The sequence below is a fragment of the Botryllus schlosseri genome, chromosome 16 (genome assembly GCF_051294905.1).
Source record: "Botryllus schlosseri isolate E-star chromosome 16, Bs_hap1, whole genome shotgun sequence".
Taxonomy (NCBI): domain Eukaryota; kingdom Metazoa; phylum Chordata; class Ascidiacea; order Stolidobranchia; family Styelidae; genus Botryllus; species Botryllus schlosseri.
In genome coordinates, this window is record NC_137251.1 from 13,970,670 (window position 1) to 13,987,135 (window position 16,466).

Sequence of the window (16,466 nt, forward strand, 5' to 3'; positions counted from 1 at the left end):
CCACATCCCCCATCAGCCTATATACGTTTATCAGTGTGGGATGACTCGAGTCATGACTTGACTCGAGTCCCCTTTTTCGTATGACTTGTTTTGACTCGAGTCACTTTGCTAAAATGACTTGACTTGACTTGACTTGACTCGGCGTATCAGAAATGCGGATTGACTCGTGACTCGAAGGAAAATTCACGAGTCAATTTCAAGTCATAGAGCAAACGATGTCGATAAAATCACTCTATCTTGCATATGGTCGGATTGTTCGAGAAACGCTGGTGTAACCCGTGAAAGCAACCAATCATTCAATGATCGTGCGTTTTACTGAATCTCTATTTTTATCTCACAAATAAATAGACCGCAAACGAAATGATCGCAGCATACAGCTTACGCTGTCGCAAACTAGTATATAGTAGAGTAATTTAATGGCAAAATGTATACTTCTGTTATCTGTACCAAACCTCTTGTTTTATTGAAATTGAATTCGAATATAGTTTATATAGTCCTCGACCATTGGTGCAGGCTCGAATTGTTTCATATCAATTTGTAAATGGGTAATGTATTGCATCTTATGTAATTCGTTTCTCTATTCGTTATTTTGGCTGGTAACTAAACTGAGGCTATGTAATTATTTACGTAGTTGCAGCATTTCTACGTATATGTGAACGATACGGCGCCTTCTTGCGTGTATATTTAACTCTATATTCGTTCATCGGTTCAGAATCAATGACCACTTAATTTCTGTTTCAGACCGCTAGCAGAATACAATGACGTAAGCATGCCTCATACTTCGAAAAGGCAACTTGAATTGAATTGTGACTTGACTCTTGACTTGACTTGACTTGACTCGACTTGACTCGAGTCACCTCCAAATATCGAGTGACTTGACTTGACTCGAGTCACCTTCGAAAATCGATTGACTTGACTTGACTGGAGTCAAAATCTGCAATCGCTCGAAATGACTCGTGACTCGAAGGTAGTGACTTGATCCCAACACTGACGTTTATACCGCTATATATATCAACGATATTTATTGTACTCTTCAGTGATACAGCTTACATCGCATATAACCGTGAGAAGCGCAAAAATGTTCTATAACTCATCATCGAATCGGTCAATTGATCGGAAATTGCATAATATTTCTAACAATTTTTCATCCTCTCTCTGCTCACGTAATCAGAATTCCCAATAGACCTGAGTGAAGTGTCTTGGAAAATGTAGGGGCGGACCTGTTGGTATAATGACTTCGTTACATGATGTTATTTCGTGACCTCCTGTCTGCTATGTCAAAGATATTGAAATCGCCCAAACGTACTAAACTAAGAGACGCGCACGATTTCAAATTGGTATTTCTGTACTGGCAAATAATTTTTATCGTCGGGATGGAAATCGTCATGTGGGGTTCAGATTGGCAGGACAAGGCCTAAAATTTCACATGTCTTGTCGCGTCGTGGCCCTGTAATGGCCGACACCGAAATGCATATTTTCCTAAATAATGCGTATTTTTTCTTTAGGGAATGGTAGGCTATACCCAATAATCAAGATAGTCGACACCATTAAATCGCGCGAAAAATATTGAGAAAAAATGCATAAATATTCAAAAAAAAATACTCTAAAATGTATGTTAATTCACGAGATAACTTTGGGCCCCCTTCGAGCTCGCCCCCCCCCCAATTGGGACGTTGGAGGGTGCGGCAGTTAGGGTCCTGTTCAGTGGAATGCTATATAGTCACAATGATTCAAAATCTAATTATTAATAATGTCAAGGCATAAAAACATAATAAAATCGCCGAGGATTGTGAAATTTGGCTTTGCCAGTCATTTCGATGGCGTGGGTTCGAATCCCACTGGCTTCCACCATGTAGTAACGTGACTGACGGTCTGTCTAATATACGAGACGTGTAGTTCTCAAGCAGCCATGTATTCAGTGACGACCAAGCACCGAAGCACCTGCGATGTCGTCACACCCTAGTGGCGCCATAGAGCTACCACTACAGCCACGTACAATGAAACCGCAGAGAAACAATAATCAGGCGAGGCACAATCGCAGCGCATTAATACAATGCCCTATTGACTTTGCAAACCGATGGGGTATTATGAAATGTGTATAGTAGCGACGGCCAGCATATAGTGCAGAGCATATACAATATACATTACCTTACTGGTGTAGCTGGTGTAGCTAAATGGTGTAGCTATAATGTAGTGTCCTTCCGCACCTGCGTTCTCAGTTGTGGACATGTATTGTAGCTAAGCTTTGCTTATATACTGCGTATTTGTAAATCTGCCTCTAAAGCGGCCACTGCCTCACCAACCATAATAACCCTCACCGCACGTCTCTGGTTGAACATCATATACATGATGTACGCTCGAGTATATTCGACTAATCTGTACGCTAACTCTCGATACGTATTATGTAGAAAAATGTGTTGACTGGGACCATTAAAATGGGGAAGTGTTGGTGATAGCGCCTGCTGTTTGTTTACTCTATTTGCGTTCGTAAATTAGGCTAACAATCCTTTGTAATTAAGCCTTAGCTCGGATACGCTGTTGAAACCAGGGCTTTGGAGCCGGAGCCGGAGCCCGGAGCCGGAGCCCCGGAGCCGTGGATTTTCACCGGAGCTGGAGCCGGAGCCGGAGCTCTACATAAAATTCAGCTGGAGCCGGAGCCGGAGCTGGAGCCCGTTATTTGAGGAGTAGGTCCGGCTCCGACGTATTTCATAAGATGCTATATTATATATGTAACAACCACATCTGCTGATTTATCATACTTGAAGAGCAGGCCTGAATTTTAATGCTGTGCACAGCAATGGCATGGAGTAAAGTGCGTTCTAGTGCAACTACGATGTTATCGACAATTGGCAAGTATTCATTATGACGTCACAAGCCGGCACGGCGGCACCTATGTCTTCGTTGATACATCGGGTGTTACTGACGGCTGACAGACTCTAGATTACTATAGATAACTAACCTATGGGTAGATTAGTAATCTATATAGACCAGGAATGGCCAGCCTTTTCGGTAAAGGCGCACATGCAATTGACGAACGAGTGCGCGGTCCACTAGCCTGCCAAGCGGGTAAAATTTTCAAAGTTTATAAATAAACTAGGTCAATAATATTATTACTTGAGTATATTGCGGGTACCGCCCGCTAGGCTCAGTTTGCAAGGACACGACTATTCGGCGTCTGGCCACATCGATCTCGAAGGTCTCCGATAATATGCTACAATCGTTTTGTGCCTACACTACCTCGTCGGCGAGAAGACCGTAATTGCGAATACAGTTAGATTCAATCGGGTAAATTAGGCGTTTTTGTCATTTTCAATAGGGGGCAGGCTACCAAGCAAGAAATCATGTGACAATTAAACACTCGAAGCGTGAAAAAAAAATTCACTACTATTTTAGTTTATTGTAAAGTACGACGATTTACTGAAAATGTGACTGGACCCTGGATCTGCCAATGCGTCGGAACTGATATTTTAGTCATCAACATCCCAAGTGTTGTAATTTTTGGTTGGCAGTGCTGGCAAGTGGTTGGCTGTGGTTGGCTGGCAAGTGTTGTAATTTTTGGTTGGCAGTGCAAGTTCACAATCTGAGCAATTCATTTTCGATAATATAATAGGAAATTACCTCGCGGGCCACGCAAAACTCTCTCGCGGGCCACATTTACTAAATAAATACAGTCCATCCTCAAGATTACCGGACCACGACTGACCTATCGATCTCGCTTCCCATGACATGCCGCCCTATTTCTTGTCGCATTCTTTTTTTCTATACTATCTTCTTTACTTTCATTCAGTGTGCATGCCTCCTCTTTACATCGCCTAGGCCAAGGTGGGTGTCAGATTTCATAGACTACTCCTTGTCGCTTCGACATCTTCCTGTCTTTTTATTGTATCGCATTTTTGTGGTGTATTGAACTGATAAAATTGCTAATAAACCAATGATGAATGATGATGATTTGGCCCGCGGGTTGGCCACCCCTGATGTAGACAGGCCCATTCGATAATTTCAGAGCCGGAGCCGGAGCTGGAGCCGGAGCAATGGTAATAATGCGGCTCCGGAGCTGGAGCCGGAGCTAATGTATGATAGAAGAAAGCTCCGGAGCCGGAGCTGGAGCAGTTTAAATTTACGGCTGCTCCAAAGCCCTGGTTGAAACTGCTATATATATCGTTGGCGAATAATCAGTAGTTGGTTGAGTTGTTTACGTCGTAAAATTAATTTTATATTGTTTCTTCGCTACTACGCCTGAATCATCTCATGCCGATTTCTACGCGCAGAAGGCTGTCTTATTATTATTATTATTATTAATTGTGAAAATGGGACATTGTGGCGCTTGTCACCTTATCGGTCTGGTGCGCCACGACAGAAATGTTGTATTACCAGTCGCAAGTCGTGTACCTTCGCAAGTCGTGTACCTTAACGAAAATTTGTTCAAATCAAAACATTGCTTGCCAGGACGAACTCGACGAGAGACGAGAGAAGTTCTGGTCGTACGAGAAGGTTATATGTGGTGAACTCAACTTTCAAGTTCAAGCAGAAATCAATTAAATATGCTCGGTGCCAATCGTATTTTGGGCATGCGAGGAGGAAGTGATCCACATTCTCGGGTACGTGGCATAAGTCACACAAAGGCGTGTCGATGCAGCCTATTTTAAATAAATGCCCCTTTAGGCGACAATGGCCGGACCGGAGACGGAATATTATCGTTTCATACAAACGCGATCTGTGCATCGAGGGAAACGTTGTTCGTACCGTTCGGTGGAAACGAGAAGGCTGTCTAATAGGATATTTATACTGACGATAATCGCTGTAATTCAGACACTTTTCCAACGAGTTTAATAATGAAATATCCAGGTTCCCAAACAGCGATATATATCAATATAGACCTGACGAACGTAAGTGCAAGAACGTAAGAAACAGCTTCTTCGAGGTACAGAACTTCAATATACAATTTAATAGTATTTTCATATTGAAATGAACCCGATTATCTTCGGCTGACACTCGTCGTGGGTAATCGTCAGCAACTAGCAGAGAATTCAAAAGAACATAATATGTCAACAATCGTATCACAAAATATGATGTCACCTGCATGAAATGTCAAATTACGAGAGGGTTAAATGTACTATTTTTAAATGGTACACGAACTCTTTTTGTTGACACAGCCTTAGCAGGTGTATTTTGTTAAAAGTCGACTCCAAGGCACACAAAGGTGGGAGCCGCCACTTCCAACGACGCAAAATCTGTACAAAATAGCACAGACAACTGACTATTTCGTCGCAAAGCTTGATCTCGTGGGTAAGCACCAAGTCGTTTGTAAGCGTTACGCCATTGCCCATTTACATCAGCTAATCCTCCATGGAATGCTAATACCATCTCCAAAGCAGTATCAGCTAGTGAGGGCACGGGATAATAGCTTATTTTGAACAACAACACAATAATACTTTTAAACTGAAATCAATTTCAGCATTTCGAGATGCTTTACCAAAGAGTTCATCCGAAATATCAAATCAGGTCGCAGGACTCAAGTATGACCGCGAACTCCGCGTGTTGGTGACTCCGGATGTATACAATACTAAAATATTATAATGCCTTTCAGAGACAGTGAATAAGTTCACAGGCTGCGAATGCAACAGTTTCACAAAATCGCTATTACCAAGTCGGTAAAGCATGATTCAATCAGGGATATATCCAGGTCTAAACTCCATCCCACGATACAATTAGCGGCCTTGAGGCTCATGATGCAGCCTGTATCAGTTCCACTGCCCCGAAAATTTCAATGACATCGGTATCAAAAGTGCACAAGCACAACACACGCGCGTCCTCGTCGTCCAAGTATCACATGACCGACGCGAAAGATCATCGCTCCATCAAATATGCCGGACCTAATGTATGGAATAGTATCTCGCCAGCTATCCATCAATTCAAGTCGATTCAATTTATTGATGACAATTTCATCATCTCTATACACCACAAGACTGCGACACAATGAAAGATAGGAAGGTGTCGAAACGACTTGGATTAGATTCGAAATCAGACACTCCCACTAGGGCTGTTCAAAAATAACTTTATTTTCCCGGATTCCAGCCATTCACTGATTAAATTGTCGGGTTATCCTACAAAAACGCTGCACACCAAATTTGGTTCAATTCCAACAAGTATAAGACTCCGCAGATCTAATTAAAAATTTTAATTTATTAGCGAAAATTGAAAAAAGTGGAAGTGGAGTTATTTGAGATTTTCGTTGATAATTCTCGGATTATCCTTGATAATACGAGGATTATCAGCGAAAAACTCAAATAACTCCGCTTCTACAAGTCGGAATTGACTCAAATTTGTTTTACATCGTCTTTGAAGACAGCTCAACAATTTCATGGGGTTGACAGAAAAACTTGAGAATTTTTTTTTTAATTTTTATTATTAAATTAAAAATTTCAATTCAAGATTGCACGGCCTTTACTGGTTGGAATTGAGTCAAATTTGGTGTGGATCGTTTTCTTGGACAACCTGACGATTTATTAGTCACTAGACAAGTGAGATTTGGAAAAAAAGTTTTTTTTGAACAACCCTACTGCACAGTGCACACTGAATGAAAAGTAAAAGAAGATAATATAAAAGGATAGGTTACAGAAAAGGTGACATGCGTCGGAAGGCAAGATCGATATGTCAGGTCGTGGTCCGGTAAACTGGAGGGCTAAGTAGCATTGACATTGATTCAGTATAGACGAGCATGTCCTCATTCAAGTCGAAATATCAGCAATTTCCACTGAATGAATACTAATCAGCCCTCTACTTTACCTGACCACGACCTGACATATCGATCTCGCCTACAGTCACCTGCCACCTCATTTTGTCGCTTGTCCTTTTTTATCAACTTCGTTTACTTTTCATGCAGTGCGCTGAGCGTGCCTCCTCTTTACATCGCCTAGGCTAGGGTTGTCATACGTCCAGATGCATGTAGTAAGCCCCCCAAAGTTGTATCGATTACCCTATGATGGGCCCAACACCAGTATCTATTTAGACGGGATGGGGGTGCAAAATGTTGCTTCGGTCCTGGGAATGTCTTCAAAACTCGCTAGTTGGCGCTGAAGAGTGTCCAGAATTTCATCATCATTGGTTTATTGACAATTTTTATCAGCCCAATATACACCACAAAAATGCGATACAATGAAAAGATAGGAAGGTGTCGAAGCGACTTGGAGCAGTCTATGGAATCAGACACACACCTTGGCTTAGCCTTAGCCTAGGCGATGTAAAGAGGAGGCATGCACACTGAATGAAAAGTAAAATATAATAGTATAGAAAAAAGCAAGCGACAAGTAATGGGGTGGCATGTCATGGAAGGCGAGATCGATAGGTCAGGTCGTGGTCTGATGATCTCGAGGATGGACTATAGTATTCATTAAGTAGTAATTGCTTGTATTTCGACTTGAATGTGGACATGCTCGCCGTCTGTCGGATGGCCGGCAGGATACTTTTCCACACATCAGGGCCCGCATATTTGATAGAGCGATGATCTTTTCAGTCGATCATATGATATTTGGACGACGTGGACGCACGTGTGTTGTACTTGTGCGCTTTTGATTACGAGGTAAAGAAGTCATTGAAATATTCGGGGCAATGACCGCAGTGGAACTGATACATAAACTTCTCGATTTCTTATAGTTTCCGCGTATCTTCTATGTTTAGGATGATACCGAATCTCTTCAGCAGCGACTTGTTTGATGGACAACTAGGCCCCTTTGTGGCCCTGGCTATGATACGGAGTACGCTATGTTGTAGTTTTGATCCACTAAAATATGGAAACCCTGTCACAGGCCTATGTCCACAGGCCCATGTGGGTGTCTGATTTCAAAGACTACTCCAAGTCGATCGTTTCGACACCTTCCTAACTTCTAATTATATCGCAGTCATGCAGTGTTTTGAAATGACGAAACTTTAATAAGAAACCGAACGGTAAGAACTCTCAGCACGCATCCTTGCTTCCGTCTTCCGCTGATTCCATCAACCCTAGCTGACCGTCGCTGTTTCCTCCAGTTGCCACGCATGTGAATTCTCGGATAAACGAAAAGCTTTGCTGGTTTTTGCCCAGCTTATAGTTCAGTATGTGCGAGTAAATCTCGCGGTGGTCGCGATTACAACAGATTAGGACACCGCAATCCTTTTAATACTGGTAATGGTAACTAATATAAGAAGAGATCTTGTCTTCCGATATTGTGTTTGAGAAGAGATAATGAGGGGATATAAATGTGCATAATTACAAATCGTTTTTGACTCCGATTTTTTCTATTAGTAAGATAGGGCTGGCCGTGAGATGCGTCAATATTTATTTTCGTCGTTCCTCTAGGTGGCGAAATATGGTAAGGACTGATTTTTTAAATCTGCCTCGCTCGCAAACATCAAGTATCCCAATTCGTTCAACACATCCCCGCATTCTTCTTGGATTGTCTTCACTTGCTCAAAGGGAATCAATGTCCTCCATTCCGTGAGCACCTCTTTAGGATCTCGCACCACTCCGAACGCTCCGCCCTATTCCACGTGGTAAATAAATGGTTGTGAGCGTCGAAGGCAAATTGGACATTGAGCTGAACCTCGGATAACCGAATAACGGAATATTGATGCACTTCGTCCAATACGCACGATATACGGTTAGTATAATATGCCAGCGATTAGAGATTTATATGGCGTATATGCGGCATTGGGGGTATTGACGAAGTACTTCTATTTTGTCGGAGTCTGAAGAAGGATTTACCGACTTACATCAGCTACTGAAATGTTTATGCTATTAAGACATACTCCCAGTTCTAGTTTCCAGTTTTTTTTAAGGAAAACTACTTTCTTTTAGACTTCGTGGAATAGCCCCTGTACCACGATGACTGACTATATTCATTTATAATGATAACTATTTGTATATTCTCCTTAATTATTATGCGTCAGTCAGGAAGATACATATTTAAATGTCAAAAGTACCTCCAATTAATTATGTTATGTGTTATATGCTGGGCCTACCCCTCGGCCAAATCCATACTCTTTGAAACCATACTTATACTTTCTGATTTTCCGACTTTCATATTCTACATCCACTTGAAGTACTTTTGGTATGTTTTGGATATCTCCACTTCTACTTGAGCAACCATACGCTGACTATACTATCACCATCAGGTGATATATACCCTTATGTTCAATTAATAACGGGAATTCGCTTCATTAATAGTTTCAACGGTTTAAAACATCGCGAAATTGAGATATTATGAAACAAACGAATATTATCGCAAAAGGTAACAATCGGTAGCCCGAGCCTAATACATAGGGATACAGATTAAATTTCGACTGGAGAAATTCATTGGATTCTGAATTTTGTCCTATGAATAATCATAATTATTTATATGCATGGTATTTTGTTACCTGAGCTTTTCTTCCCTTGCGGTGCAGGTTTCGAATACGGCTGCGGACTTCATTTGGAAGATTTTCAACTCTCATGAACCTATAATTGACACTATAATCACAATCTGCAGCACTATCGTATGGATATCAATGAAAAGCGAGTTCTATATCTCCGACCTGCCGGGTCACGTCTAGTAGATGAGAGGATGAGAGCTATTGTGGACAGTGTACGGTAGAGGACGGCGCACCAAGCAGAGTATATGACATTTGGACAAGTGTAAAATTTTCAGCTTTCCTAAATTAGATTTGAATTTGAATTATGGTTAAACATTTTTTTTCAAATTACACTAGAATTAGAATCACAGCTATTGTTATTTTTCAAATTAGAATTGGAATTACTGAATTTGCGATGACTTGTCAATTGAATTCAAGTTCAGTTCATATCAGGTCATAGAGTCCATTCTCACAAGCACGAGAATAGCAAATGTCTGTACATCAAGCTTGGCTCGTTTCACACTATGCAGATCTCCTGCAGCATTTCCAGAAGACCAGAAATTAGATTAAAATTAAAATTAGAGCGTAGAAACATTTTGCTCTAATTAGTGTGATTTGACAACTAGAATTATCTATAGTTCCCAAGACTGGCACCAAGTACGGACGAGATTTAACAATGTACGTCGTCCGTACATGAGTACATAAATGATATAACTACACACATAAGATTTGATGAATTATAAGGGATATACTGTACAATAAAACATCACCCAAATACAAATTTCGAGTGATCTCACTGGTTAGCGTATATGGCTATAGCCGACAGATAGAGTAGGCTACCATTATATTGCGTATTCAGTGTGATATAAACATCCGTTAGCAGCCAATGACCCCGTTAAATTTACGTCCGGAAACTACCCATCTTACCTAAATATTTTTTCTGCCTCTCCGACTGCATCGCTAGCCAAATCTTCGTGTCGAATTCTTATGTACCGCCCGTCGGAAACGACATTGGAACATGTAAATATGAATTAATGCATAATGTTTCGTTATAGGCCACCATAGCCCAGTATCTGCGGGGACATAAGTACCTTGGAGATTTCGCTTTATGTAATCCAGATTTTTTCTCTGTGGTGTGCAATATTCATTCACCGTGCCGTGAGCAAGTTTGTCGAGTTGATTCACGTCTTTGCGAATCAGTTTGAAATGAGACGACATTATTGACCTGTATTGACATATTTGAAGGATGTGTTACTGATTTCACGCGTATTGAATATAGATACATTAGTAATCTAGTCTAGTCTATAGTCGAGCTCCGTTAACTTGAGCCTCAATCACAGCTCATTTATATGGAGAGCGTTGCTAAACTGTCGCACGTTCACATGGCTAATTGGCTATGCGCGCCAGAGTTGGGCAACTAGCAGAGGTAGTAGTCAAGAAAGCTACTCAAGTAGAAGTAGAAGTAGCGACGAAAAATATCTACTCAAGTACGAGTAGAAGTACTTCTTTCCTAAGCAACCTAAAACTACTTGAAGTAGAAGTAGAATTGACTGACTTTAAATCTACTCAAGTAAGTAAGTAGTTTTGAAAACAATCGTAAAGCGTTCGCATGGACTGTCAAAAGCTTCTAATTGAGGTATGCGGAAGGTGTAGAAAGTTTGATTCATATTGATGCATCCCAGGATGTGTCAATTTTTGACTGAATAAGCAGTCATGAGATGTAAATGATAGTATTGATATGGAATGCGACACTAATTCTATGTTTACTCGAACACCCCGTTTTAGAGAATATCATGGCATGGCGCCCTCCCCCATATTATAAGGCCCCTAGTTCAGTCGAAGAGCAATACGGAGAAGTTTTGTCGGATACGGCTTTAAAACTGTGCGCGATCACTATACGATAATTAAAATATGGCAGATCGTAAAAATGCCATATAGTGTATTGCTTTATTTTCGGAAAATAAAAGGCATTACTACACTTGCTTTTATACTTCGAAATGTATGTTTTTCAGACAAAACAACTAAAACTATGATCAAAACTCAACGTATAATACTCGTAATTGAAAGAAAAATACAAATACTACTACTAAAAAGCGGTAAATATATTTCATGTCTTTTGTCCAGAAAGTTTCAACGGTGGTCTGCTAAAACAGGTCTAACGTTAAAAGAGTCAAAGTCCACTTTTCCAGATTAGGACACGTCATGGGCTTCTAGGTATAACATGTTATTGAGAGATTGCGAAACGATAGTTTCAAACGTTATGGGGGCCATACTTACTGTGATGAAATATTTCGTGTAGGCGACAATGCTGTGCGAAGGGGAACACGCAACCCGATATCTGAATTATATTCAGCGATACTTTCGTTAAAACATATTTGTCACACAATATCTACTGTGCACGAAGCGCAACGAAAATTCTTGGTATCACATGACTTTTATGAAAATTAAATGTTGGCACTACGTGAAAACAGCCCCGAAATTCCTTAGGCCAGAGGTTCTCAACCTTTTTGTCTTCACGGACCCCTTTCGGATCGTAACGGACCCCCGCGGACCCCCACGACATATTTTGTCAAATTTAGCTCAATTATCGTGCGATCGACATATGTCTCGTGCAAGAGATAACTGTTGGCTTAGTGATAAACAGCAACAAAATGGCTAATCTTGAAAATTAGATCATACTATTCATTTAGAAATTAGGTTCACTTCTATTATTTCAAAGCGAATTCTACAACAGTATTTCTTGAAATACGTGCTGGTCGTGTCTTGAAAATCCGCGCCTTCGATTTGGATTGGATATGAACGAGTTTCGAAAATCCATTTCCACAAGTATAGGTGGTGGCGAATGTAATGATAACGCGTAACGCTTCCAACGACACTTTTGGGTATGATTGCAACAAATATGGCACCAAAATTGACAACCAATTTTTTTAATGAACTTATAATGTCCAACCTGGTTATTTCTATCTATAGCAGCTTATCTTGAAGGTATGATAAAAAATTGGTTGTGTCAGGGTTGCCATCGACTTGGACCAAAATATAAGGACAGTCGAAAAATAGATTTGCATTAAAAAAGCGTTGTTTGTACGAGCCGTGGCGTATCACACTCTATGCTTTTCGGCAGAAACAATCTGCTGCAGCCAGCTCCTTGTTATTAGAAAGTGCTTCATGGATCTTAAACAGTTCAGGTCTAGGTTTACGTTTACTCAGGGTCGAAACAACACTTCGTCACTCCCCCCCCCTACACACCAAAAAACACGTTGGTCTTGGGCCCACATAGGGTATAAACTAAACTTCTTCACCTCGTCATTAGAGGCTTCAAACAAGATGGAAAATGGCTGTACAAGTACACACCAAGCAAGTTCAGACAAAATCATTTTTGAGCGTATTGAGCAAGAACTCCAGTAACAATGCTTATATAGTATTGGTCCTGGCCGAAGCGAACTTCGTTACGATGTTGAGGTCAGGGAATATTGCTGCGATGAGCAATCGTTGGCGAGGATTTATTACTGTTATTTGACAGTATGGAATGCCTATGTCAGGTATATAGTCTATCCTCAGCGGCAGCTGGCTTGTTGGCTGTGGTCGTTGGTGCTGATCGACTCGTGAAATAATTATTCATTGACTGGCTCTAATTAGTCATTATGACACACTTCTTGTGTTTTTGCGTATCAATGTGAGTTGAAATAGCGGTCTTTCCCATGCCCTCCAGGTTAATGATACAATTGCAGACATTGCAATGTGCGAAACAATCGCTCCTCAGATTTAGCCTTATTGGCGGCTAAAATTATATGTGCAATATGATTTAGATGAATTTATCAATAATTTATAGCTTTGCTACTTTTTAACCCAAGTGTCGACTGCACTGCTTTCCCCACAGCTTATTCTGCTGTAGACTAAACAGCAAAAACCTGGTAATGCTGTTTACTGCTAAAATGATGCCCACTGCGATAGCTTGGTGCAGCCGAAACTGCTGTATATACCATCGCTGCCCAAGCTATCTCACCACTTCGAAGTCACATCATGTGGTGTGCACGCCACGGGAGTTCCTCTCCTTTATGATGTCATAAAATCTCGACGCAAAAGCATAATTTTAGAATATTATGTGACACAGATACCAGACGAAAACGATCGAAGCTCTGTAGTTGTTGAAAATAAGACAAAATAAAGACGCAAGTCAAAAACAAGGACATTTCTTAGAAATAAGGACTGCTGAGTTTTCCAAGACCTGGCCCTTCTAAATAAGGACAAATCTTAGAAATAAGGACGGCATGGCAACCCTCACAGGAGAATATGGATTTTCGTAAACATTTAGAAGTCACTGTGATTGACCTTACTCATCCAACTTTTTTCCCACAATCCCCAACAAAACATTTTCAAACAGCAAAATGTTTGTATTAGTAGGCTATTGGCAATTTAACAATTAAAATGAGTTGCACAGTAGGATATTTTATCTCTGACGGCCATTCTGTTGATGTGAACTCTGGAGTTTTACCAGTAATGAAGTGAAACTTCCTCGTGATTTTCCGAATTTCAAAGAATACAAATTAGGTTGTCAACTATTTTGAGGCTTCGCGGACCCCCGGTTGAGAACCGCTGCCTTAGGCTATCTTTCTTGTTGGGGGATTAAACCACTTCTACTTGACAAACTGAAAATAGCGAAAAATTAAATGGGTAGTTCACAAAATATTACGAAGTCGAAGTCGATGTAGCGAAAAAAGATATACTTGAGTAAGTACCAGAAGTAGAGGAAAACTACTTGAGTACTTCGAAAAAGTAAAAGTACTCCGTGACTGACCACCTCTGGCAAATAGATAATTGATAGCTTTTCCAATTACATTAGAATTGGAATTATGGAGACGCATTTTTCCAAATAATATTAGAATTTCAATTGGAAATAATCCGAACTAAAACGACATGTTCATATCAAATCATAATCATGAGAATGGCAAATGTCTGTACTACACCGAACTCATGGGCTCGTTTCGCAGTATACAGTTCCGCTGTAACATTTTCAGGAATACCATACCATATATTACATTTGACTTAAAATAGGAGCATATAGAGCCATAGAAACTTTTCACAAATTAGATTAGAATACCTGCATTTTGCTCTAATTAATCATATTATAGACAATTATAGAATTATCTAATATTTGCCCGAGTCTGCTTACGGGCTCTATGCACGCAATTATGCCTCTTTATCTCCATTCCAGAGTCCTTCTACTCCATCGTCACGGGATCGAATATCAGTATATAGAATACCTCTTACCTCACAGATTCACCTTACGTGGTTACGTTACAGACCCACCTCAGATCTCTGACGAGGTGCAGCACGAATACATTTTTCCCTGCTTGCTTCAGACGTTGGTATACGGCTTCCAAGTTGTCCAACGTACAAATTCTTGTAGTTTTGGTGATTATCAACTGAGACGATTCGCAAACCATTTTGAGGATGTCGGCTTTCATGGGATAACCGCATTTACCGTGACTTTCCTGGGAATTTTCGGCGCAAGCTTTTCTGTATTTACTGTGAATTCCAGAACTAGCACCCGCGAAGCACAGTCCGTTTTTTCTACACCCGGCGACGTCGGCCCAATGAGATTTCTCGAACCCATCAGCATAAATTCTGTCCAGATTGTTGAAATCGCAGCTCAATATCTTTCCGAGCAATTCGGCTTTCTCCGATACATGGGAATTACATTCGAGGCCGAATGGATACGTGGGTTCATAGAAATAAAGGCTGTTTCTCGCTGCAGCGAATATCTCGCCCGTATAAGAGCTTCCACAGCGAGTCTGCGTCAGGATTATTAAAATAGTCTGGCCTTTGGTTTTGACTTTGGTCTTGACTTCTATCTTCGCTTTTGTCGCAGCATCTACAATGGCTTTTGCCGTTGAACTCGAATACTGTTCTATGTTACGGGGAGTATTTTCGGAGAGATATATGAACGCACAGCAAGCTAGAAGAATCGTCGCAATAACATAACATTTTTTACAATACTTGAGTTCTCTTTTCGCCCACAAAAAAGTAAGGATCGTGCATCGGCGTACGTAGCGATACACGGTTGCCATAGTAAGACTGGAAAAATAACAAGTAGTTTACAAACTGGTATTTCACGTGCCTCAATCCTTCCTTGATAGTATAGGGCCTATATACCTTTATCACGGCTGACCATACCGATGAAAGGTAACATTATAAGTCTATATAAAGGTCATATTATAATATAATAGAGTCCGTAGGATGAAAGTGTTTTCTGTTTAGGTAGGCTTCGCTACAGTGAATAGAGTAGAATTCGTATAGTTAGGGTTAACAATGTCACCGATATCGCTCGAAGAATGGAACATTGTCAAGTGTTTCCTATACCATTGCGGAGTAGGCTATATGTGCCGTGGACACGTAATATCGAGATCCGGTTACGTTAATTCAGACAGGTGAAATATGCTTTAATTTTGTCGGGAGCTCGAGAGATGTATTCCAGATAACGAACAAAGCCACATAGGCAGATTCCTTCAAAGCAGATATGCAATAATATAGCGTTGTAACTTATTATCGCTCTCTACATAGATCGCGGTGACAGTAGGAACAGCTTACAAGAACACAAGACTATAAAATAAACCTATACCACAGTCGAATATTAAATTGATTCTGCATAATTTTGTTTGAAATATCACACTAATCTGGTTGTCAATGATACAATACGTTGCCTCCGAGACCGCTATTCGAAAGGAAATCACAAAATGTTTGAACTCACATGCCGAGAATGCTATTTATTACCTATAATGGACATTACCAAAAAAGACACGACCATGAATGTTTATTTTCGAGAATTCTATCACCCAGAATGAACATAACCGAGAAAGACACGGCCGAGAATGGACATTGCCAGGAAAATAATAAAAACATTCCGCGGAATTTAAAACGACGAAATTTAGATCACTCACGAGACGCGACGCGCGGTCAGTTGTTGTTGTTGTTTGTGGTATTCATTGTGTGGTCATTTACACCGGGCCGATATTCCTTATTTTTGGTTCCGCATCTGCCGACTTGTAGCACGGTCCACTTCTAGGCTTTTTATAAGACACTGGCTTATGCGGATGAGATGA

The 16,466-nt window shown here is 40.6% G+C and overlaps 1 protein-coding gene across 4 annotated transcripts; it reads right to left on the minus strand.

Annotated features, from left to right (window-relative positions):
* Nucleotides 1-7,098: 7,098 nt before the first annotated feature.
* Nucleotides 7,099-16,120, minus strand: LOC145458351 (uncharacterized). 4 transcript variants are annotated; one of them, XM_080336699.1, is made up of 5 exons: nt 14,674-16,120; nt 10,458-10,591; nt 10,294-10,350; nt 9,394-9,472; nt 7,099-8,019 (listed from the first exon to the last, which is right to left on the minus strand). In XM_080336699.1, exons 1-4 carry the CDS (start codon nt 15,432-15,434, stop codon nt 9,465-9,467), a joined length of 960 nt encoding a protein of 319 aa, XP_080192825.1. In that variant the 5' UTR covers nt 15,435-16,120; the 3' UTR covers nt 7,099-8,019; nt 9,394-9,464. The 4 variants fall into 4 exon arrangements, with proteins under 4 accessions (XP_080192825.1, XP_080192823.1, XP_080192824.1 ...); XM_080336698.1 differs by lacking the exon at nt 7,099-8,019 and adding an exon at nt 8,299-8,517; XM_080336697.1 differs by having other exon boundaries at nt 7,101-8,019; nt 10,294-10,591; nt 14,674-16,119.
* Nucleotides 16,121-16,466: the final 346 nt, after the last annotated feature.

What these genes read in the sequence shown, in the direction of transcription:
- LOC145458351 (XM_080336697.1), bottom strand. Translation starts at nt 15,434, where the DNA reads ATGGCAACCGTGTATCGCTACGTACGCCGATGCACGATCCTTACTTTT. An exon ending in CACCTCGTCAGAGATCTGAG is followed by an intron (nt 10,592 to 14,673) that starts GTGGGTCTGTAA and finishes ATGTCAATACAG; the next exon opens with GTCAATAATGTCGTCTCATT.